Consider the following 26,556-nt stretch of genomic DNA (forward strand, 5'->3'; position numbering starts at 1 on the left):
TTGGGCATGACGCGTGCTGCATTCTCAGCTCCCCGGGGCCACCTCCTGGTAGATGACATCATTGTCAGCATCCTGGTCCCCCTCCAGCCTTGTGCTTCATGCCAGGGACCCCATACAGTGCTACCTCTTGATACAAATTAAAGATTGCAATTGCCAACAAAAAATTTGTAAGTACTAAATACAAATTCTTCTTTTGGGCTGTAAGAATAAGGGATTCAAATAGTTTTGAAATGGGTGTTTCCCAGGTTTTTACAAAAATGCTTTGGGTCTGCTGCACTTAGTCTATTCCCCACTGTGTTTTAGTTTAGAATAACAGGCAGTTCTTGTGCCATTTGTGGAGCAAATCTTGTGAAATCTGGTATCCAGCCTTCCTTTGTTTCGCTCTGTCCTTAGAAATGCTTGCTTTTGTAAGCTTCCTTCAAGTCCTATGACATCACCTATTCGTGAGAAAGTGTGCTGGAACATTCCGAGCGTTTTACCTCCAGCTGGCTGGTCACTGGTGTGAGGGTGAGAGAAGGTCCTGTGGAAAGCCCTCTGAGTGATTAAGGGTTGCCTGGTGCTGGACCTCTGGCCATGTCCCTGGGTGGCTCTGCCTCTTGGCCTGACTGTGATCAGAGGGCCCATTTTCAGCAGTCCTGACCTTTCTTGGTGGCAAAGAAACTGACTGCTTATTCAGGTATCAGAAAACAAAATATACCTGCCCTTTCGGATCTTCCTGGGGGAACCAACATTATAGCCATGGGGAAATCCTGGTGCAGAGTAAAGCAATTCTGTTTTCATTCCCATGTAAGCTGTTGTGAAATGTTAATCACCCGATTAAATTCGTATACAGGTAATATGTAGCTATGGTATGTTCTCTTCAACCGCGTCTGAGTTGAAATGCCAATGTTGAGTGTAAAAGCTCGGGGTAAAATTGCAGGAAACAGGAACACAATTGAGAATGTCCCCCAAACCTGAATTCCTAATGTAGGAATTCCTAACACACGACCTCGTAATGAAGATGGGCTGCGAATTTACTTGGTTTGCTATTTTTCACTTGCTGTGATATAGCTGAGCTAACTACCGGGAGGCTAAGCCTATTTATCAGTACATTGAGGTAGAAAGGAAAAGAGAGGGGCGCCTGGGTGGCTCAGTCGGTTAAGCGGCCGACTTCAGCTCAGGTCACGATCTCACGGTCCGTGAGTTCGAGCCCCGCGTCGGGCTCTGTGCTGACGGCTCAGAGCCTGGAGCCTGCTTCGGATTCTGTGTCTCCCTCTCTCTCTGCCCCTCCCCCGTTCATGCTCTGTCTCTCTCTGTCTCAAAAATAAATAAACATTTAAAAAAAATTAAAAAAAAAAAAAAAAGAAAAGGAAAAGAGATCTAATATTTTTTTCAAGCACCAATTATATGCCGGGCCCTGTACTGGGTGCTTGATAAAGGTGCTCTCATGCCATCTTCACTACAACTCTGAGGTAGATTTTCATGTCCCCATTACTGTCATTCAGATTAATGAACTAAGGTTGACAGGAGTCAAGCAATTTGCCTCTAGAGGTGGGGTGGGTGGATCTGAACTCACGTTTACCTGACTCTAAAGCTCATGTTCTTTTGTACCGTCTTGTGGAGAACCATGAATACCCCACTAAGAGATGACTTTGCATAATTCTTATATTGAGGCTGTTTCCCAGTTAATCCGTGAACCCAGAAATGAAAACACCAAATCTATCTGAAGTAGGATGGAGGGAGAGGACATGGTTGTATCAGTCGGATTCCTCGTTATTCTCCAGGGTAGATCAGATGGCTGTGGGATTTCAGAATGGCTGGATACAATTTACCCTGAGAAGAGTATCTGATTGTGCTGTGTTTCCTTCTGACCCCATCTCTGTTGTTAAGTAAGGGGGAGGCTGAGTGTATGTACTGATAGATGCCTTGGATAGTTACTTCTAGTGATTTCTACTCCCAGGCTCCTACTCCTGCTCAGAGACCTAGAAAACGGCTTGATTTCCAGAGTTTCCAGTAAGTCTGCAGAACGTGACTGCTGGGAGAACATCCCCGATATGCCCTTCCTGATCCTGACGCCCGTGCCTGGTCAGCCGTGTATCACAGGAAGCTTTGGTCTCGGGCCAGAATGACCAAACCTCCTTTAAATTTTTACAGGTAGGAAATGCTAAGTGTTTATGGGTATAGAAATAGGCCTTTATCATTTCTGTAATTTTTTGAAGCATGTACCCTACTAGGTGCTTTCCATGCCAAAGGAATAAGGATATAAGGTGCCTGACCTCAAAGAGCTTGAATATAATTCTACTGTGGCATGCTTTAAAAGTCGGAAATACTGGGGCGCCTGGGTGGCGCAGTCGGTTAAGCGTCCGACTTCAGCCAGGTCACGATCTCGCGGTCCGTGAGTTCAAGCCCCGCGTCAGGCTCTGGGCTGATGGCTCGGAGCCTGGAGCCTGTTTCTGATTCTGTGTCTCCCTCTCTCTCTGCCCCTCCCCCATTCATGCTCTGTCTCTCTCTGTCCCAAAAATAAATAAACGTTGAAAAAAAAATTTTAAAAGTCGGAAATACTAAATTGAAGCAAAGAAAGAAGTAATTTCCCACAAATTATAAGATACGTGGGAAAATATGGGATACTTTAAAAATAAATCCATATAAAAAATAAATCCACATAAAAAAATAGAGTGGTTGAGTACCAGATTATGATAAGGAGAGACAATTTGTCATCGATTGAAACTTGGACTGAATATGAGCAAATTATTTATTCTCTGTGGGCCTTAATTTCATTATGTAAGTGAGGATATTGGTGCTGCCTTTACGTGATAAAGGGACTTTTAAACAGAGGCACCGCTGTCTATACAACCTGCATGACTGTACTAGTTATGTTAGGATCCCCTGGGAAATAAAGCAGCGGGATTTAATAAATTGTAATGTCTTTGTTACTCAAGTATACTCTATGATGTAGTTTTCAGAGTTTTTAGAAGTTAGGAAAGTAAAAACCAAAACATGTTAACCATGAATAAAAATATGTTTTATATATGTTATATATATATATATATATATATGTATGTGTATATATATATAGTGTGTGTCTATATATATATATATACACATACATATATATATATATATATGTATCTGCAATGTTTCTAGCACAATGCCAAAGAAGTAAAAAATAAATTCACTTTTAGAGAATGGTTGGGTCTCAGGGACAAGAAAATCTCAGAGGAGACAAAAATCACTTCATGTAACTTAATGATATGATCTAAATGAAATAATAGATAATATAAATACAGTGTGTCTGCCTAACACACAGTGGAGTGGTAAAGTTTTAAAAGTTTCCTTCCCTGATCATAATATTTTTCCTATTCTTTCTCATTTTCTGATGGTTTCTATTCCTTTTGACATTTTGAGAGTTGATGTCAGTGTAGAGAATGTTATTTCCTAGATTTATAGCAATTTTCGGTTGACAAAGTGCTCTGAGATCCATATTACTTTAATCCTCTCATCAACTCTGCTTAAATTGCCATGTATCGGGGCTCCTGGGTGGCTCAGTCGGTTAAGCATCTGACTTCGGCTCAGGTCATGATCTCGCTGTCTGTGAGTTCGAGCCCCACGTCGGGCTCTGTGCTGACAGCTCAGAGCCTGGAGCCTGCTTTGGATTCTGTGTCTCCCTCACTTTCTGCCCCTCCCACGCCCGTGGTCTGTCTCTCTTGCTTTCAAAAATAAATAAAACATTAAAAAAAAGTTTAAACAAATTGCCATGTATCATCATGCCTGTTTTACAGGCAGGAAAACCAAGGCTGAGTCAAACAACTGATTCCAGTCATACAATGAGTAATGGTTGGAAGTCCAGCTTCCTGGATTCAGTTCTAAAGCTCTGTACCTATAGTTCTAAAACTCTCTACCTCCTTGGTGCATATTCATGACGCTTCACTAAGCAAACATAGTGAACAGCTAGTATAACTAGTTTTTTGTCAAATTCTTCCTATGGTGTTTAGAAACCTGGAAGTAATGTAACTTAAAAATAGCATACATTTTCTCTAAAATAAGGTTTTATTCTTTAAAAAAAGGTTCTATATACAGAATGGGAAAAATGCCTAAGATCATCTCTTTTCTTTCTCTTCATGATTTAAAGTGTCTACAATGAAATAATTCCTACTTGACAAAACTCAAAGGATATTCAAAACACTGGAAGTGAACAGAGAAATCTAACAATACCAGAGGCTAAGAAGCAGCCTTAGAATGCCCAATTTTAAAACTGTTGTGGTCCTAGGTGTAAACAGCTCCTAATGGGAAGATACAAGGGGCAGTAGGCCAGCTTCAGGCACAAGCCTAATCAAGACGTATGGACCACGACCAAGGTAGACTGAGTGAAGTCAAAATATTCCGAACTCATTAACATCTAAGAGTTTTCTCCGTAAGGAAGAGTGCTTGCTTCTACTTGATTCCAATAGAAGCAAGAGATGCAAGGAACACCTGTGTTTGGAATGTGATATAGAAGCTGGAATATTTTGGCCCAATGTACCCAATTTCATCCAAGTAAATGTATGCAAAAACAGTATGTGCTATAGGTGGTGCCTCATACAAAAATGGCTGGCTTCTAAACTTCTTGCATTAATTTCTTTGAGATTTCGAGCCTATTTCCCATAGAAACAATCTGACATAACCTAGTTATGGTCCCAAGTCAGGCTACTGCAGAATGCCTAATTAGTACTACACAAAATATACCTAAAGTTTTAAAAGTATTGGCCTGAGTTCTGGATCTGAAAATCAGCGATGATAGAGAAGAGAATGAAGAAAGAGACAAAAAATATCTTGCCCCTCATCACCCTTCCCATCATAGCCACATTATGAAAGAGGAGACTCACTGCTCTCAAGTTATCCTTGCCCTTCTTACTACAATAACCTGCCCAAATATATTCTTCAAGAATAATCCACACTATAAAAGTATCTACTGCTCATCGCCCTCAATCATAACTTTCTTACTTGTCTCTAGAAGGTGTTAAGAAAGTCATCTGAGTACTCACAGTAAAGTGTCAATGGATGAATTGTCCGTTCATTTATAGACACAAGACATTCACATACACGGCCAAACACATGGGCACATGCAATTGTATTATCTGTTATCTGGGCATCATTTTCGAAGCCAAAAATATGAGAGAGAGACATTAAAAGGGCAAGGTTTCTGCTCCCATGAAGCCTACATTTCAGTGGGGAGAGGTAGACAATAACATTCAAAAATAAACCAAAAAATCCAGAAGGTAATAAAGACTCTATGGAAAAAGGGTGATATAACACAAATGAATTGTTTGAACCACTTCACATTGTGTGGTTAGGAAAGGTCTCTTCGAGGAAGTGATATTTAGGATGAACTATAATTGAAGACAAAGAACCAGTCTTGGGTAAATGGAGGGGGAAGAGCATTTTTGACAGCTAGTGCAACCTTGAGAAAGGAACGAACTTGATGTGTGGAGGACAATAAAAAGGCCAGTGGGGCTGAAGAACAAGGAGGAAAACAATGGAAAGACAGGCAAGGGCCAAGTCACATAGGGCTTTCTTTGTAAGCCAGGAGGATACTTTTGAAGTTTATCTTCAGTGAAGTAGGAAGCCCTTGGAAGATGGTAAGCAGATATGCGGTCTGATTGCCATCTTAAAACAATCCCTAGAAGCATGGAGACAAGAAGCTACTGTAGGAGTCAGAGAGAATGGCCTGTCTGGACTTGGTTATAGAGAACTAAGTGGTCCCATCATGATGTACCGTAGTGGTAAGATCTGCAGGACCTAAGGATGGCTTGACTGTGGGGACAAGGAAAAAGAAATCAAGGACACTGGGTAGATGATGATACTGTTTTCCTGAAAAAAGGCAAGATCTGGAAGGAATAGGTTTGGCTGAAGGATAAGGCAGCTGGGCAGTGGAAATAAAGCCGTTCCACTCTGCACATAGTGATTTGGAGCCCCAACTTCCACATCCAGCGTCAATATAGGGAGGGCAGTTGGCATATGAATCTAGAACTCAGGAAGGTGGAGACTGGAGATACACGTTTGGTAATCATTGGCACGTTGGCGGCATTTAAGCCATGGAGACTGGTGTGATGGGCCCAGATGGGGAAGGGGGAACTGGAGACTAGGCTCTGCCTATGCCACCATTTAGAGGTGGGAGAAGACTATTCAGGAAGCCCCTCTTCTCTGGAAAAGAAGGCTCTTGCTCTGCTAGCAGGTGTGAGTCCTTAAGGTCATCTCAGCATACCTAATGTTGAGGGGGAGTGCAGACCCTCAGGGGTCCTCCTCTGCCAATAGGCTAGAATGAATATTTGATACCAGTGGCATGAGGGAGAAGCTCTTTTCCCCCCATAGAGTTTGAAAAATATGATAAAAATATAAAAAAAAAAACAAAACAACTTTGAGATATTTAAATACTTAATCCTGCTTAGGGCAGGCCCCCAAGCTGAGAGTTCAAGGGTCTCACCACAAAGAGGCAAGCAGCCCATCGAACACTAGCCGGGAACCCTTCTGCTTTAGGAAAAGTGTCAAGACATCAACCTAGAGAAAAAGTGGGGTCTCAGGACCAGTGCCGATTAATGGTACGCTTTCGGTGAAAAGAATTAGTCTCTCCTTTATTCTTCTACCTGTACCAACTGGGCTTTGTCATCTGGGAACAATAGCATCTTTTTTTTTTTTTTTTTTTTTTTTAAGGAGTCAGAAGCTATAATAAGGCATTCTCTGAATCATCAGGGTTGAAGAATCAAGTCAGAAATATTATGTTTGCTAAGCATCTCGTTCAATTTGCACAGCTTTTTTTGGGGGGGGGAATGTCTGTTTATATAAATATGATGAGATTACCTGTGAATACATTGTGTGGGGAGCATGCTGCGCAGCTAATATTGCAGCAAATTACAGGAATTCTCCAGGTAGCAGAACGAAGGAATCTGTTTTCCGATGGGAAGAATTTTTGGCGGTGAAGGGAAACCGTTCTGACAGCTAATGATTCTGTTGGATTCTCCCCAACAGGCTTTCTTACCTCTTGATGCCCCTACCTGGGTTCTGAGCTGGTTTTAAGTGGCAGAACAATGACCCTTCCAAACACTGAGGTTTAGTGTCATCCACATTTCACGTTCCAGAAACAACAACAACAAAAAAACTTAATGATATGGTATGGCTGCCACACTTTTCAAGAGTTTAAAACAGGAGAGGCACACAAGCACGTTGGAAGACTGGTATATAGGGAAAGGAGCCAGTTTTGAGGTATTGAAATGAGCTGGGAGATTTTTAAAAAATGTAAATATTTAGAAACAAGGATTTGACTTAGTAAAATCATTTCTTCTGATCCTTTTGAAAACAGGAGATGCATTTGGTAGGACTACCGGCTGCGTTTCCAGAGAGGTAAGCTGATTTTGAGTAATACTGACGAGAGGCCTAAGTTTTGCTTTCGTTATCCTAATTTGCGCATATTCTCCTCGAGGGTTAAACCCAGGGCCAACAGTGCGTGCTAACCTGAGCACCAGCCTTAGGGAGAGTAGATTCCAAGGCATAGTTTCCTATAGTAACCTGAGATAGAGCAACGGATAGCCGTTATGTTTTGTTCCTTTTGGTACAGTTCTCTAAACAGAACAACTCGCAATAAAGAATATTTTAAGGTTCTCCTCCTGCTTGCTAAATTTCTGGTTATTTTCGGGAAAAAATTCAAAGTAAAGATCAAAATGGAAACTGCTAGAAACAGCTGGGGTTGAGAGGGTGTCTGCTTCCTGCCCCCCCCCACCCCCCACCCCCGAGGATCAGCAGTCAAATGGAAGTCTGCATGGTCCTGCTCCATGGCAGGAGTGAAAGTACCCCCTAGATCCTCTGGCGCCTCCATCATCTCAGTTGGACACCGGAACTACACCGGACCCCTTGATCAGGACTCCCAAATGGTCCATCGGTTGGATAATACCATGTGTAATATAGCTCACCAGTATAAATCTGGACAGTTTATTCCCGGTTACTCAAAGATGAATTGTCCAAACTTACACCGGTCAGACCGTCCTCAGCCATTCATAAATAACTAATTAACAAAAGCTGCTGTTTGAATCAAATTCCTTCTGTTTCAAATGTTTTAGTAGATGCATAATTTATAGGTGTCTTCTCCAGTCCGTACCACAATTCTGCAAGTTATATAGGACTCTCCCAATTTTACAAATGAAGGCTCAGAGACTTGTCCACAGTCACTGAGATGATAAATGTCGGAGTGCAGAAGAACAGCTAGTAACTTCCAGTGAGGAGATATATACATGATTTAAGCTGTACTTGTTTTCAGACTCAAAACCAAAAGCCAGGGTTAGCTGTATATCTGCCATGATGTCAACTAGTGCTGGGGACTGGATCCAGAACTTCAGTTACAGTAGGCTCTGATGTGCACCAGAATCACCTGTGAACTTAAAACACACATTGTCTGGGCCTATCCTCCAGATCTTCTGACTCCTCAGGTTGACGGTAGGTTCAGGGTATTTGCATTGTTTTAAACAGGCTCCCAGGTAATTTTGATGCTCACCAAAGTTTGAAAATTACTGCTGTCAATGTTAAGTTTGGGAGGAGGATTTCTTAGAAGTCTGAGCAAATATAATGAACTACAGTTGTAGGTGGGAAGAAAAATTCAGCTTATAAGGAATGCATGAAGGGACATCCACGAAATGTGTAGCTGCCCTGCTCGCTTTGGCCAGAATTACTTTTTCCCCGTCCTGCTCAATGTCGACTTTTTTTGTAAACTTATTCCCATTAACATTTGGGTCAAGAGAATATTGTATCAGGTTTTCAGTAGGTATTTATCTCAGGTGTCCAACCATACAGTTTCATGGAAATTATCCAAACATTAGTAAATATCGAAAAGACACATTTTGTGCTTGAAGATGATCCTGTAATTTCGTGTTTTTGAAAGTGCTAATTGTAATGGGAAGCTGATCTATCGATCTATCCATCAAACCAATGTGCTCTCTCCACGCAGGCCAGGCAGTCCCTCTGGGAATGCTTTCCTGTCACCATGATGGTACTGGCCAGCGTTCTAACCTTGAAAACTGCCATGACAGTTTTCTGGCAGTGACATTATTTATATCTCTGGGCTCTTGTCTTGCATAAGCCTGGTTTGTTAGCCCAGTCCTTGAAATTGTGAGAAAGAAAAGGTCGGGAAGGCACATGGGCTTCCACGTCTGGGGGAAATCATATACGAATGCATTCTCTACCTGGTACCGAAGTTCCAAGCGCGACGAACACTACCGCAGTCACAGAATCTTTCAGGCCAATGGTGCATCCGAAGTGGGAAGCCAGGTCTCCAATGAAAGCTGTCAGTATGCCGATCATGAGGATGGAGACAATGAAACAGGCCCAGCCATTCCAGTATTCTGTAGGGGGGACGAAGGCGAAGAGGACCTTCCAGAACACAGTCAGGAAATGCATCACATAATCGAAACAGGAGGGTAGCTTCTCCTCCCCACATTCATCGTCGTCGTCATCTTCCCCTGGAGATAGGAATGAAGCACATTTCATCACAACCTGCACTAATTGGGCTCTTCCTCTCTTCAACTGCCTCCTTCCTAGGCCTGAGTAACCAGGAGGTCATTAGAGGTGACTGAAGCTTAGGGTTTTCCAAGAGCCAATCATAATTAGTCAATTAATTATTAAACTACTGACATACCCCCTCACAGTGGTTCACCAGTCACTGGCAAATACTTAAGCCCCACCCAGTTCTGGTTATACTCAATCAACACACCCTTTCTACTGTCCTATCACCTTCAGAGAAATGAAAAGAATTTCTTCCAACAGACTGGGAAGCCCTGTGCCAGGCTCAGAAAGAAGCTTCTTTTGATGCAGGGTAACTACGACAGAGCCCTTTGGCCAAAGTTCTTTCCTTCCAGCTTGAAGGCTGGCTCTGGAGATCCATGGTGAAATAATCACCTACAGGACAGTGTTCAAACAAGGCCCTTAATCACAGCTCTGTGCCCTACACATTTCTTCAGCTTTATCTCTTGCAATTACTTCAAACTCAAACTTCATCCTCGCCAAATGGAATCATCTGCATTTGTTTTCAAACCATATGTACTTTCTCCAACTTTTGTCCTTTAGAACTAAATGTGTTTGGCATGTCCTAATCCCTCCCTCCCTACCCTTCCCCACTCATCCCTTAAAACTCACTTCCTTTGTGAAACCTCTCATGGCCCCCTTGCCCTCCAGCCAGTACTTCCAAACCACCCCCCCCCCCTCACCCCGACACTTGTGACACTAGATCAGGGTTCTCAAACTGTGGTCCCTCAGCCAGCAATATCAGCATCACCAGAGAACTTGTTAGAAAAGCAAATTCCTGGCCCTGCAGAATCAGAAACTAGAGGACTGGGGATGGAGTGGAAGGGGGGTGGCACAGGCGATTTTGATGCACACTCAACAACCAGTCTCTCTCCAGACTGTCCATTCACTTTCTTTTCCAGTTGACTGTGAGCCTGTCGAGGGCAGGAGTTTGTTCATTTTTGTGTCCCTAGTGTTTGGTCCCATCTCCATCATCTGTGATAAGCTGGCTAAGTGCTTGTTAAATGAAGTAATGCATGCATGAATTTCCACTGACTTTTTATAACTACTTAATTACATAATATATACACACACTGCACAATTCTGCCAATTACATCCTACAATCAGTGCATAAAGAAATGCACCAAGCTTATTATTTAAAGGAACCAGGAAATCAATAATAGCATTCTAAAACAGACTTCTTCTAGAATGGGATACAGTTCTCATTCACATGTTTGAAAATAGGGATACTGAATGTCAACTCTTCTTGAAGTGGTGGCCAATATAATTTCATGTGTTTTGTGCCATTTTGGGAAGAACTCCTTGAGGACTTTGTTCATCCCCAACTGCCACAAATCTTGTCACCAAAGATCCCCTTTGTCCAACTAATGCAGTTGGCAGCAGCAGGTGAGGCTGTCAGACTTCCCATCTGACTGTGTGACCAGAGACTACCAGAAAGGAGCAAATGCGTGTGCACTCTGTGAGGCACTCCGGTGGTGAAGCCATCTGGTGCAGATCATTACTGGGAAAACCCTTACAGCAGAGGAGCTTTGAGGGAAGAGGGTGTCTCACAAAACACGAGAAGAAAGTCTCCATTTGTCACCTGTCACCTCACAGAAGAGAGACGAGGCAATGGCTTGCTCTCTCTTCGATGAGCACACGCTCATCATACAAACAACCTTTGGGGATCTGTGGAGAAAACAGACTCCCCTTGGAGGCTTTGGACCATCTCCAACAAAGTGTTGGGAGGAAGCTCCCAGCAGATGAATGGAATCACCTTTGGAGACTAGGTGGGTAGGTAACTCAAGTCAACCAGCGGGTTGTAAAATGTGTGACTAACTAGAGTAAGAAAGCATTATTAACCATGTTAAAGTCACTGAAGGAGGCCCTTGGACTAGGGTGGCTCTAATGTTTTGGTAATCTACGTAAGCAAATCAAAACCTAAACCAGATCAATTTCCATAAATGCAGTCTTGTCTGAGAAAACAATTTTAGAGCAACCAATCACAGGCGGCCACCTGGGCTTTACCAAATTAGGCAACCACTTAAGCGACAGCCAATCAAGTAATTTCCTTGCTTTGCTTCCTCCTCTGCTGTATAAAGGCCTTTCCCCTAGCTCCTATTGGCTGAGTGCCCCTAAACCACTTTGGGTTGGCTCTGCCTGATTCCAATACATACTTGCTCCAATAAACTCCTGAAATTTTTAATGTGCCTCAGTTTATCTTTTAACACCCATCTCCTTCAGTGTCATGTTGTACACTGATTACATATTTGTAACATCTTGCCTGAAAGGAGATGATTTTAAATAAAAGCACATGTTATGGGCTGAATTATCTCCCCCAGATTTTTAAGGTGAAGCCCTAAGGTCAGAGTGTGGACTGTATTTGGAAATAGGGCCTTTAAGAGATGGCTAAGTTAAAATGAGGCTGTTAGGGTGCCCTCATCTAATCTAATCAGACTGGTATCCTTTTAAGAGGAGGATATTGGGACATACACCAGGGATGCACGCGAATAAAGACGACCATGTGAAGGCACAGCAAGAAGGCTGGGCTGCCCCCAGTCAAGGAGAGAAGCCCCAGGAGAAACCAAACCCACCAACACTTTGGTCTTGGACATTTATCTTCCAGAACTGTGAGAAAAGAAATTTCTGTTGTTTAAGCTACCCAGGCTGTGGTCTTTTGTTACAGCAGCCCTGGCAAACTAATATAGTCCCTTCGGAAGCCTCCTGGGTCATGACACTGATATTTAAGGACAACCACTCAGTGTCTCCATTACCCACTCCTTTCTTATTTGCTTATCCATTTCTTCTTTTTTCCCCTCTAACTCTTCTTCTCATTTCCCTTTCACCCTATGCTTTGGGTCCAGAAGAACTCACTGTGAGAGCAGCTGTTGTTAGGGCTTGTTGGAGAGAAAGAGGAAGAAGAGAATCCTGTTAATTTCTCCAACTCCTCTTCTTCCCAACTCCCCATCCCAAAGATGGGAGAGTTGCAAAAATACCCCAGGGAAGCTCAGGAAAAACACTGGAGTTTCTGGTTATATTTATTTTGTATATGATCCTCTATATTTTTGGACAGTTTGTAATTTCATAGGATATATGATTAAAGCAGTTTGGAAAACATGGATTTTAATTATTTATAGAAACATTATTCTGCCTCTAATGCTACAAAATTACTTAATTTGGGGTGTCTAAGACTCATTATGAAGAAAAAGCAAATAGTGAAGCTTCTCTGAAGAAATGACACTTGTAAATGGAGAGTAGACATTATACTTGTCTTCAGGATGGCAATAATAACACCTTTCCCATGAGGGATGTGCAGGGGAGTAATTAGATCATCTCTTCAAAGTGAGGGTATTTCAAGATAATGATTATCATGGTAGTTATCATTATTTTCCCACACTTGGGATTGTACTGCGTTTCCTTGCCATTATTTAATTGATTAGTCAACATGCTGGGTCCTAAGGTTACTTTCTAGGCTTTTAGAAACAAAATTGAATCTTGTCCTCTGGAATTATCTTCATGATGTATAAGTGTGCAATGCAAAATAAGTGTGTGCGTGTATGAGAGGGACAGAGAGAGAAATTTCCTTCTGTAGGTCTCCAGCATTACAAGGTATCTGAAATATATATATATATATATATATACACACACACATATATATGTGTATATATGCACATATATGTATTTATACACATATATACATATATAAAACATACACGTAAATGTATATAAAACGTGTGTGTGTGTGTGTGTGTGTATATATATATATATATTTTTTTTTTTTTAAGAGCGAGAACATGAGCAAGGAGCAGAGAGAGGGAGAGAGAGAATCCCAAGGAGGATCTGCACTGTATGGAGCCCAATGCGGGACTTGAACCCATGAACTGTGAGATCATGACCTGAACCAAAGTCAGACGCTTAACCAACCGAGCCACCCAGGCACCCTGGTGTCTGAAATATTTTAACACATAAATCTGGAATGGGAGGGCCCATCTGTTTTATAGCATTTCTAAGTAGAAGTGCCTTCCCATCCTCCTTCCTGGGATCACACTACTCTTTATAAATTTTAATCTCCAACTCAGATGCCTAAATATTAAAAATGACCACTAACTTCCATGTATGAAGCACAATTACCCTGTCATGGAGAAGGAAAAATATGATGTTTGTCCATCACCACCAGGACTGAGAAGTTTGTTTCCTGCAAAGAGCAGTGGAACATTAAAAAACAAAAAAACACCTGGAACATCTTTTCTGTGATGGCAAAAGTGATAGCAATGCTCCAGTTCTGTATGTTTGCCAGCTTAGGCTTACTGGAGGCTACATAATTCTTTCAAGTCCTTCCTCTGCATTAACAAAGAAACAAGCAGTTTGGTGGGTTCCCTTTTATAGGATCCCAAGCAAAGGATCTTCTTATGTTAGAATCCTCCTTTTCAGCTTTATGGATTCCACTAATGGAAAGATAACAAGCTATATTCGATTAATCCTTCCCATGGCCCTTCAAATGATTTCCTTGAGACCTGCTGGACTTCCTAAATATAGCTACAAAAATAGCCAAATCATTAAAACCACAGAGAAGAGAGCATCAGTTCAACTACTGACATAACAGAACTTGAACTGACCCTGCTCTGGAGCATGGGAACAAGGTAGCATTAGCATGATTGATCATGATAGAGAATCCTCACCTTGGGACCTGCAGATAACTTAGCATCTAATGTAGACCAGGTGTTAGAGTGCATCCCTCCCAAGGTACCCAGGATTTGGCCTCGGTAAGGGCTTTATCAACCAGAAAAAGAGGTCTCTGGGGTATTGGGGACACTTAGGTCAGAAGACTTAAGACAATTTCTAATTCTCATAGCTTCTTTGGGAGCAAGACTTGACCTTCCTGAGCCTCAGTTCCTTATCAGTCAAATAAGTTTCTTAACTCCGACATTACAGATCTGTGGTAAGGACTGGAAGAGGAAATGTTAAAATCTTTTGTGAAACTGTGAGCCTCTTTACAGACAGACGTCTATGTTCCTTCTCTATTGCTAGTCAGAAGGAAGGTAGTAAATCATTATGATCTGAGGATCCTGATTTCACAGAATCTATATTCTGTTTGAGTGAGTCATTATCACCACAGCTTTCCCAAGTTGAGTGTAAGAAAAGAAAAACGGAGAGAACATGATAGTGTCTACTAAGGCACTAAACTTTTTCACATATCTGATCTTATTTAATCCTTACAATAATGCTACAAGGTAAACGTCATTAATCCTGCTGTACATACAAAAACCCTGAAGTTCACAGGGTTTAAGTGATTTTCTAAAATAATCACACAGTTGGTAAGTGGCTGATTTGGGATTTGATCTAACAGCCCAGGAAACATTTTACCACAGGTGATGTCTTTTTGAAGTAAGTTGAGAAGTATAGCATCTATTACATATTGATTCAAAGTTTGAATCTGAGAATACTTCTAATGCTTAGTGCTGTATAAATACAATGTTGCCTTTTTTAGGAATTTGAAAACATTGATGTACCCTGTTTGTATCGTAATTCATATGGTTTCTTTCCTAGATCTGATACATTTTTGGGTCAGGTCAGCTGTATGATCTTTCCCAAGACCTTGGGGACCAACTAAACATAGAAAACAATAAATAAAGGGAGGGCATCATGGTTATGACCATTTCAAAATTTCTACTTGAGTGTAGCCAGTTCTTATTTCCATTTCTAGTTGTCAGAGGTCAACCATGTAGTTCTGAATCAAACACCCTGCCTACATCTGGCTCTTCTCTCTAGAATTTGGGAAACTGGCCTATGTTGTCACATAGGGGACAGTTTGGGGAATGTGTGCTGCTATTAATCTGAGGAAGGGTCTGTCTTTCAATTACTTCTAGGTATTTACCTATCATTAGTCTATTTGTCTTTTGCAAGAGTATCCTCCAATTAAGGGAATATGAGAATGACCAGATGCTTTTCAGGAGTATGACAGAGTGGATTTAGGATGACATCTGCCAATTGCACCACCATCCATATGACCTGAGCCCCACATACATTACTCCACAGCCCCATGTAATATAGAATATAGAAACCAATAACTCTGAAGCTTGATCACCCTACAGTGGTTTTCTATATTCAACACACATTGTTTTGAGCCTAAGTTCTTTATGAAATTTTATTCCTTTTTTTCCAAGTGGGATTGATTTGATTTGGTGTCTATCTAGTCTCTGAGCACAAAGATTTGTTCAATCCAATGAACAGGCTCATTTGATTGAGCTTTCTCCTCTGTAGCTATCACTTTTTTTTTTTTTTTGCAACATGATACACAGGAATTACCAAAAAAAAAAAGTTCTCTTCAGTTGTAGACTTCCATTTTTCTTTGCTTTCAAAGGTTCTGACAGAATCGTAAAGCGTTAAGACAAAAGAAACCTTAGCAATCTGTGAAATCAACCCTCCCCATTTTAAGAGGAAAAACTACAAGTGGATCTGAAAATTTTTTGTTCTCTTGCTTTCCTGTATCTCTCTCTCCCCTATTCCCCCCCCCCCCCATTTGAAACATAAGGTTTTGAGTTAAACTCAGTAGCTTTTACTGTCTTGCTCACTCAGGGACCTAAAAACTTTTCTCTCCATTCCCTCCCTTTTTTCCCCCTCAATTTTAATGTTTATTCATTTTTGAGGGACATAACATGAGCAGGGGAGGGGAGGGGCAGAGAGAGAGGGAGACACAGAATCCGAAGCAGGCTCCAGGCTCTGAGCTATTAGCACAGAGCCCAACGCAGGGCTCGAACTCATGAACCATGAGATCATGATCTGAGACAAAGTCGGACGCTTAACCAAGTGAACCACCCAGGCGCCCCTCCATTTCCCCCTTTAAGTGTTTGTATGTTATTTCTAGTGAGAAAACATTTGTGCGTCTCTTTCCATTCTTAACAGTTTCTATATGCCGCTAAATTCAGTGACCCAAAGATTCATTCCCAAACAAGAACTTGTCTCTTGTTCTGGATTTTGAAGAAGTGCTATAAACATTTTCCTATAACGTAATGGCTAGGAAGTATTTACTTTATGTATATTCTCTGATGACAAGTAGAAGATATCAGCAATTTTTCCACTAAGTACACTGCAGGATAACTCCTTACTAAAAGAAATCTCAAAACACAATTTACTCAGATTACTATATCTGTGCATTGTCAAAGCACAGAGGAAAAAAATGCAGACATTTGCTTTTATCAAATGAAACGTGAACATTAGAAAATGCCTGGACTTAAAGCATTGAGAGGGTTTCAGAGCTTTCTCAGGTCAATTTTCTGCTTAAGATGAATTCCTTTAAAATCTGTCTACCAAATGGTCAACTGTGCCGCACTTGAGAGTCTTAGCTACTGGACAGTTCATGATCCCACAGTCCAAGGTTTAGAGGGCTCTGGGTTAGGTTCTGTTCATTTGCCCAGATCCCATAGGCTCTCAGGCCATATGGAATAGGTCCATCTTGCTCCGTATGCCATTCCTTCAGGCAATTGAAGCTGGATACTCTCATATCGACCTCAGTCTTTGCTCCAGGTTCCTTTGGCAAGCTGGCCATACTCTGAGCACTAAGTCCTTCTCCTGTTTTAGAATACAGTATGTGGAGCTGAGTGTAACTTCAAGAGGCACCTAACTCACCTGCACTGTGGGAAGGTCTCTTACCTTTCGCATCCTGGACACCATTCACTTTCATTAACGTACACACTGGGCTTTTGGTAGCCACCTCAAATACTGTCCTACATAGAACTTACTCATACCTGTATGTCAACAACTCTTTCAATGCCATTTCTAGGTCATGACTCCCATTTCCCATACTAGTATAACTGATTTGGGGGGACTAAAACTATACAATGTTTTATCTGTCCTTGTTATGCTTTATTTATTTATTTATTTATTTATTTATTTATTTATTTATTTTAAACGTTTATTTATTTTTGGGACAGAGAGAGACAGAGCATGAACGGGGGAGGGGCAGAGAGAGAGGAAGACACAGAATCGGAAACAGGCTCCAGGCTCCGAGCCATCAGCCCAGAGCCCGACGCGGGGCTCGAACTCACGGACCGCGAGATCGTGACCTGGCTGAAGTCGGACGCTTAACCGACTGCGCCACCCAGGCGCCCCCTTGTTATGCTCTTTAAGAGACATAATTCCTTACTCTCTGTTCAGTCCACTAAAACTGAATATTATAATACCTGTACTTTTTATTAGAATTCCAGGTATTAGAATACCTGTACTTTTGACATCATGCCAGCTCTTTCTAAGAACTTTCCTTCTTGAAGCTTTCTTCAAAATGTATTTGGATTGTGAAAAAGTCCCTGGGAAGCTCATTGTCCTTCGGGAGAGTGTGAGGCTTGCTGTTCATCTCTAGTCTGCCTTAGTCCCTGCAGGCAAAGGCCTGAGAGCAAGCCTAGGGGAGAGAAGTCCATCTTCACAAACTAGTGGGGATTTGAATTAGCGTGGAGACTCGATGTCTAGAATACAGTGTGCCTGCACACCCACATCTAAGTGTACTCCTAGAGACTTGACTGCTCTCTAGTTTTTATTCTATGTCCCTAGATAAGTAAATGCATTGGATATCAAAACCACTGTGCATGAAGTTTGAGTTCAAGATTGCTATAGATTTGTAACTTGGACCTCTGGCCTGTTCTGAGATGGAGAGGACACCTACATAGACCTTGTTAAGCATCCCCAACCCCCGATTCCAAGCCAGAGACAGCTATGGGCGATTCTGCCCCATAGGGTCAGTGCTAATTTCAGCCCATGCTTGGGGGGTTAGGGTCATGTGATGTGTGACAGTGCTGGAAGGGACACAAGGCAACTCAATCCCTGTGAATCCTTTCAAACTTGTCTGGAATAAATGAACCCCTGGGTGAAAGAACAGAATCCCTACCAGCTTAGGCCATCATGGACCTTATTAGGACAGTTGGCTCAAGAAGTATCTCCTGTGTCAGAAGTATTTCTCAGCAGATGTGGCCAGTGTCAAAATGAAAAGCGATCCACTAAGGAGTGCTCGTTCCAAGTAAGTCTGAATATTAGCAAAACGAATCAGTTTAAAGCTGAAAACGGACTGTGTAGCTTCACCCCCTTTCTCTTTGTAAAGAGTTCCTCAATGTGAGTTGAGTGTTCCTAATGATTGTAGCTTGACATAATTAGTCATGCAATTATGCCCCAAGCTTTGTCTTTGCGAAATAACTCCAAGTCAGGCTAAATATCTTGAAACTCAGTGTACTCTTACCCTTTATTGACTGTAGGATGAACAGAGTTCCAGGCTTCTGCAGTGGAGAAGCATATTCCCTATAGACCTGAGCACCTACGAAATAAACCTTCAACAAGCGGAATTGATACTCGGCAAGTGTGGATGCCTCCTGCTAGTTTAGATGGTTTAGTTACAGTGGGTGGATTGTGAGCACACCAGGTTCTAAGACTGGCCTGAGGGCTCTGATAACACTTTGTAAATATCAGCAGCTGAGTCTGAATTACCCTCCTAGAGTGTAAAAGTTGAGCTTTGGAGGAACTCTGGGCGGCAATAACCCTGTGATTTTCAACAAACAGCTCAATGTTATGTCCTAGGAAAATGCTGAAATTTATGTAAAGGTAGACATGTACCAAAGCCGGCCTCACATGCAGAGCAGCATAAAGACTGGATTCTCTTAAGATATTGCTGTGATCAAGCTAGGAGTTCAGGTTCACTTACTGAGTGTGTACTCTCATGCACATGGGTAAACAGATACATCCCATCTAATCTTCGTCCTTGTAGCAATCTGGTCAAGGAGGTATTATTTTCTCCATTTTAAAGGTGAAACCAAACCTCGAAGAGTTTAAGTGACTTGGTTATGAAATCTGAACCTCTTTCCACCACTTCACTGAGATTAATTTGACCCACTGTTTCCAGTGGAAAAAATTCTCTGTGGTTTGTCCAGCAGAAATCTAACCTGATAAAATCTAAGCTCATTAAAATATTCTCCTTAAATACTCCTAAAAATACTCTCCTTAAAATAACCCTCTGCATACATCATGTATAAAATACTGAATGCTCTTTTGGGGAATGGATGGATGGCCCTAGTTTCTTCTTCTGCAAGAGTCTGATTTTCCTTTCATCTTAGGGAAAATCCTCTACTGGTGGTTTATATTGGCCCTGTTGAGAAGTGGGAACCTTTTCATTCTGGTGGCAAACATCTATCTCTCTGCATAGCAAACAGAAGGAATCCGGCTCTTCAGGAGCTCTTGCCCACCCCTACCCCCAGCACCCCCTGCCCCCTGCCTGCCTTCCTGGTCTCAAGATCACTCGATGAAACTTTGTTCTTTTTGTTTGTTTTTTAATTTTTCAATGTTTATTTATTTTTGAGACACAGAGATAGAGCACAAGTGGGGAAGGGGCAGAGAGAGAGGGAGACAGAATCCGAAGCAGGCTCCAGGCTCTGAGTTGTTAGTACAGAGCCTGACGGAGGGCTCAAACTCACTAACCGTGAGATCATGACCTGAGCCGAAGTCAGACGCTTAACCGACTGAGCCACCCAGGCGCCCCAATGAGATTTTGTTCTGATCTCAAGGTTTGTGAGTTGATTTGCTGGCAAAGTGGCGATGTACACTTAGTATCTAAAATTAGAATCATGGCTTTGGTTCACACAATACAAAATGATTGCAATTACTTAGCACCCCTCATCTGCTTGCCTGTGTTTCTTTCTCTCTGTTGTGATTTTCAGCGAGGCCCCAGTAAATAGGCCTGCCGCTGACAACAAAGGGACTTCGTGAAGTGATTTACATGTTCTCGGGCACAGATTCTCCATGTGCTTCAGTTTCCACTCCTGGAAATTGAGGATAGCTATTACTAATTTAATCCTTAGTGATGAGAGAGCATAAGGCAAGTTGAGGGCAAAGCACAAGCTAGCACGCCCCCCTCCCCAGGACTGTCCAAGAACAAAGGAAAGGGGGAAAACAAATGGTTAAAGATCACAGTCAGGCAAGACATGAGTCTCCATCAGTTTACAAATACATTAGTAAATTATAAGCAAAGGCAATCTTATCAATAACCTAATCTCCAGAAACCTGTAGACTCAGTTTCCAGGAGCCCCCAAAATCACCCCTCCATAATGATATGGGGAACAGAGGCAAGAAGGAAATTGCAGGTAAAATTAAATTTCCTTATAACCTGCAGCCCATTGACAAATACTTGAGGCAAATAAAGAGAATAACATTTCCCCAGTAACTCTCTACTGTCTTAATGTTAATGCTTTGCTAGAGGGACAAACAACCTTAGCTTGACAATGTCTAGGCCTCCCACATCCTGTGAATCTGCTTCGGCATATGAAAATCCTTTTGGAAACTACCTCTTGACATTATCTCCCCCAACTCCATAGTATATAACCAGTCACTCTTCACAACCCCGGTGCAGCTCTTTATGACCATGGGTCTGTCCCCATACTTTAATAAAATCACCTTTTTATGCTAAAGAAGTCTCACGAATTCTTTCCTGGCTGTCAGCTCTGAACCCCTACCATTCCAAAACCCCATCATTAGTTCTGATGACAAGATAAATGAAGTTTTTAAAAGAAGCTGTATGCTTCTATGTAGTAAAATCTGTTTTGGATGGGAGGATTAGCTCATCCAGATGGGGTACCTCCATTCCCACTGCTTGTGTGCACTTTCCATAAAGGGTAGGCTGGTTACAGTGGGTGTTGACAATCAAGTTTGTCTGCCAGGAGCTTTTTAATTTTCCATAAATAATAGCCCTGATAGAGCTCTGGTGATGGTTTTCTTCCATATAAACCATCTTAAAAAGATCTCTTTTCCTCTCCTTATCTGTAAGTCTATGGCCTGTTTTTCTTATCTGGTTAAAGCACAGAACAAATGCGATTAAGTTTATGGGTTGGAACTCTAAGAATATTTTACGTTGCTGTTTTGTATGCAACTCTAGGCCGAACCCCTAACCTGGACCAGTATCTGTAGTCAATCTTTAAAGGGAATGGAGTGGTTGAAAGAGTGACTTTATTTGTACCATTCATTTTTTTTTTCGGTGAATATTTAGTAATAACTTATGTGTCAGAGTTCTAGGCATTGGAAATATACACAAATAAAACCCCACAGAACTTCCATTCTGACTGGGAGAGATAGATAGCAATCAAGTAAAACAAATGAACAAACCTCATGATTTCAGATACTGATATGGGCTAGGAAGACGGTGAAGTCAAGTAGTATATTCATGTGAGAAGTAAGGGAGGTGATTCATTTTAAGAAATATCAAAAGCTGTGCTGTCTAGTAAACAATAGGTTTCCAACCTAATGAAAATATGTATGAACCCCGCTCCCACCACAATGGAGTCCCAGACCCTTGGACACTTCACTTTTTGGTCTTTTCCCCCCTCTTTATCTCTTGGGCTTATTTTCGCAGGCTTTGCAATGAGCATGCACCGAAGAACAAAGGAAGGACTGTACATCTCTGAGTCACCTCAGGAAATGTACATTTGTTCCCGTCAGACTACTTGTTGCTTTACATGGGCAGAGGTGACGTCCAGGTAAGGCTGTAACCTCTGTAGAACTCAGCCAATGAGGAATCAGGGGTGGGACTTATATGCTGGGGGATAAATTGTCTGCTGTAACTACCCTGAATGTGCCTGTCCATCAGATACCTGCTCTTGCAAGAACGTTGATTGAAGCCTCACTTCAGTGTGCTCCAAGTCTCCGTGTCCCTCCTTTGATTGGATCAGTGGGCTTATTCTCACACTAGTGACTGGGTAGTTGAGACACTCCTCTGAAGAGGTGACCTGGAAGCTGATACCTTAATGGTGAGAACATCCAAACAGAGGGAAAGCCTTTCTTGTGTGTGTGGGGAAGCAGCTTGTGCAAAGGCCCTGAGGCAAGAGCATAGTGTGACGAAAAGGACTAAGCCTATGGCCTACAGGCATTAAACTCTGGAGTCACAAGTGTGACAAGATGGAAGGAGGATTGAGTCTAGAATCAGAACCTATAGGTTGGGGTCTGAATCCTAACTCCTGTTCCTCCATCTCATAAATGGGTTCATGGATACATACTGCACAGGGTTGCTGTGCGGCTTGTGTGAACAGGAAACTGTCCACCATTGGTGAGATCGTTCACTCATTCAGTGCTGCAGAGTTGTTGACTCAGGAAAGTTTTGGTCTTTGCTTTGTCTAACCCTAAAGTATCACATCATCAAGAGACTCAGAGGTCCTTGGGGAAGATCAGGGGCCAGGCATGGATGGAATAAGTGCTAAGGTGCTGGTTCTACAAATACCAACTCTAAAAGAAAAAATGAGAGCAATACTATAAAGTTTGGCAAGGGCCAACAATTCTAAAACAGGCTCTGTGTGACCTTGGATGAGACACTTTCCCTCTCTGGTCTCAGTTTCTTGTTTATCAAAATAAGGGGAGGTTGGAATAGCTGCTCAGTAAGCTGCTTTTCAGCTCTGGGCAGATTCTATTCTAAGATGCGCTTTTTTTTTTTTTAATTTATTTTTTATAACATTTATTTTTGAGACAGAGAGAGACAGAGCACGAACGGGGGAGGGTCAGAGAGAGAGGGAGACACAGAATCTGAAATAGGCTCCAGGCTCTGAGCGGTCAGCACAGAGCCCGACACGGGGCTCGAACTCACAGCCCTCACGGACCGTGAGATCATGACCTGAGCCGAAGTTGGCCGCCCAACTGACTGAGCCACCCAGGTGCCCCTAAGATGCACTTAATAGGACAGAAGACATAACACCAAGCCAGACGTGTTGAGACAACGGCAAGGCAGGAGAGCTGAAATGGGGGGGGGGTGTGTGTGTCCAAGCCTGTTGCTTCAGGTAAGTGGCTTTGGTTGCAAGAACCAGTATGACACGGTCTTTACCAAGAAAGCAGACTGAACAGCAAGAGATAATGCTGCAAGTCACTTTTATGAGGCTCCCCTCTGCCTTTGGGGTGTGTGTATGTGGTGGCCGTGGCCATGTTTTCTCCTCCTTCCACCTCTTTGGATTATGCCGAAATGTCTCCCCCACTGGAAACAGTGTACGAAGGCTCTCGCCTAGGGATGAAATGCCCCCCATGCCTCATGCATTGATTTGTAAGCAACCGCTAGAAGAACTGTATTCACATCTCAGCAGCCAACGCCAACAAAAGACCTACTGGATCCAGTGATGGAGCATTGTTTGCAGAGCTGAGCTGCTGCCTCTCCAGACAAAAGCTGCATCAGAGACGTGACTTCAGGCTTACAAATAAGAGCCGCTGAATCATTCTGGAGCCCTTCAGCACTGTGTTTTCCTGAAGATTTTGTAATAAGCAATTTAAGAGAAAAACAGCTCAACAAGCCAATATTCTTTTCAGAAATATCAGCTAACGCATATCCAAGGGACAGAAGATAACTGCTTATTTCTCCTACCCTCATACTCCCGCCCCTGTGTAGCTGGCCTGCGCTGTTCTAAAACAGGGTCAAAGCTACCTGGTTCAACATTTTACCCTGTCACCACTGACATTTTTAAGATGATAGATATTCTAGATTTGCTTTGCCTAACCTGCGAATAGGGCCCCAAATAGTTTTCTCTCTGGAAATTTCTGTAACCCTTTGTTCCTCATGCCTTGTGCCTTTCCTCTTTCTTAGTTAGGATCAGCATTATCAGCTAAATACCGGTAAAATTCCACTAAGAAAACTGACAGAAAAAAGCCACTTTAAATATAGATTTGTACATTCAATTTGCAACATACAAAAAACATTTTATGTGTACAAACACATGCATATGAGTAGCTGCATGTTCTATGTATTTGTATTTATTAGACAAGAATTATGTATGCCTGAACGTTTTTGAAACATGGCATCTGTCTATATGAGAGTCTGTACGTATTTATATAGATTTTCTTGTAGATCAGACATAGCTGTATGATGTAGTGAAAACAGGCTTTTAATCCAGTTACGTGTGGATTGAAAAACATTGACTCACACATAAATTCATTCATTCTTTTTCCACAAATAGTTATCATGGCTTAATATTGTCCTAAGTGCTAGAGAAATAATGGTCAACAGGACAGATCTGCTGTTATTTAAAACTAAAAAGGATTTTAATTTAGATTCTTAATACTTCTAAGAGGATCTGAGCGGATCTGTACCTACTAACAGAGCATAACATACTTTAAGATAAAATAGGACACAAATATCCAAAGAAAGCATAAATAAAGGAGGCTTTCAGACACGTGAATTGAGTGAATTTTGACCAGTTGGGGGAAAAAAACATCAAGTGAGCTTTCTGACAGCCAGAGCGAATAAGGAGACATCGAATTATACAGTTATGATTTTCTAACTGCAGAAGTGATAAAAGTTAATTTGCTGGGAAAATAAAATGTCTTTAAAGTAGGAATTTATCATGCTTTATAGTGAGTGACATCATGAAGAATTATTCTAACTCTAAGGAAAGATAAAACAATACTTTTCAAATATTATACTTTAAAGATTAAAATTATAACTAAATTATAATTCAGGGAGGGCAGTTTTGAAAAGGACTCTGATAAAAAGGTAAAGAAGCTTTATTTCTTAATATCTAATTCAAAGCAAGGAAGAGCAGCTACTGAATTTAGTTAATGTAACCATCAGATGGTGTGTCTTAAACATTAGATGTCTCAAATGAGCTTCAGCCACGTTGGTGTAATTACCCAATTTATCAAACGTGTACTGTAAGGCAGATACTCCACTTGATTAAAGTCAGAGCTTTAAGTTTCAAGTAGTAGGACCAGGGAAAGCAAGTTGACATTTATTGCTGAAAATGAAGGGTCCATCAGGGGACCCTTTCATATTTCCATGTTCCAGAGACTGACGTCACCTATTCCAATCCCCTAATTTCACAAGTGACGTTAGAAGATTTGTCTAGAGCCGTCCAACTAGTCGGCGGCTCTTTGTTCATTTGAACTCAAGTCTCCAGATAAGCCAGAGATTCCAGTGGACGATTTTTACATGAAATGCTGTCACCCATGTTACGTGCACTATCGCAATGCACGTGAATATTTTAGCTGTATACTAGAAGAAGGAACGAGAGCCAAGTTGGAGGGCAACAGTGTTGTTCACATCTCCTGTTAGAGTTTAAAATAATCGTTCTTCCTATTAGTTCAAGCATGCTGGTGGTGCAGAGCATGAAAAACCTGCCTGAATTGCTGATCATACCACCGGGAAACAGCAGGAGCTCGAAAAAAAGAATGGGCATTGATTCTGTTTTGTTTCTGAAGACCTGACATGATTTCTAGCAGGAGATATAAATACAATTCCAAGATCACAAAAAGAATGTGGAAGCCCTTCTGGGTTCCTCATGATGGGATTAGCCTTGCAGTGACTGAACCTGTCCATTTCCGCACCTGGTATTCTTTCTGGTCTTTCTGTGCCTCTGTCCAGTGCTTGCAGACTCATTTCTAAACACTTCACTCGCTGTGTGTAGCCAAGAGTAAAGGACTCGTCAACTTTGTCCCTTTCTCTTGCATTAACTCATTTGAAATCTAGCCACTTAAGACCTGAATGAAAACTGTAGGAGGGACAGGGCACCTAGGTGGCTCAGCCAGTTAAGCATCCAACTCTTGATTTCAGCTCACAGTTGGGGAGATCGAGCCCTGCATTGGACTCTTTGCTGATAGTGTGGAGCCTGCTTGGGATTCTTTCTCTTCCATTCTCTCTCTGCCCCTCCTTCTCTCTCTCTCTCTCTCTCAAATAAACCTTAAAAATTTTTTAAAAATTGTGGGAGGGACACCAGGGTTTCACTGAAAGCTTATCAACTTTGTACTCAAAACAATGGGGCTTCCTATTCTAGCTGGCCACTTGCTAGTTGTGTGACCCTAATGAAACACGTTATAGAAGCAACCTCAGGACTGTAAGCTCATGAAAAAAAATACTTAGGGTATAGCTGTGAGGATTAGAAATAATAGAGGGCATCAGCCATGTAGAAGACAACCAATAAATGGTAATATTGTTTAAGCAGATGTGAGCCACAATTTCATACAGAGCTATAGGCTGTTGTGCCTATTTCTCATGAAACCAGCACACCCTTGTTCATTAAATGAAAAAGTCAGCTTATCATTTGTAGGTAAAGGTTAATTAAGAATCTGTAT

The 26,556-nt window shown here is 41.8% G+C and overlaps 1 protein-coding gene across 13 annotated transcripts in view; it reads right to left on the reverse strand.

Moving 5' to 3' along the window:
• SLC8A1 (solute carrier family 8 member A1) overlaps positions 1-26,556 on the reverse strand; it is a 387,431-nt gene that overhangs the window by 17,073 nt on the left and 343,802 nt on the right. For all 13 annotated transcript variants that reach the window (XM_040496602.1, XM_040496604.1, XM_040496606.1 and 10 more), the window contains one exon: positions 9,183-9,458. In XM_040496602.1, the coding sequence (XP_040352536.1) occupies positions 9,183-9,458 (276 nt within the window). The remainder of the gene's footprint in view (positions 1-9,182; positions 9,459-26,556) is intronic.

This window comes from Herpailurus yagouaroundi, unplaced genomic scaffold (assembly GCF_014898765.1).
Source record: "Herpailurus yagouaroundi ecotype Mexico unplaced genomic scaffold, PumYag 188, whole genome shotgun sequence".
NCBI lineage: Eukaryota > Metazoa > Chordata > Mammalia > Carnivora > Felidae > Herpailurus > Herpailurus yagouaroundi.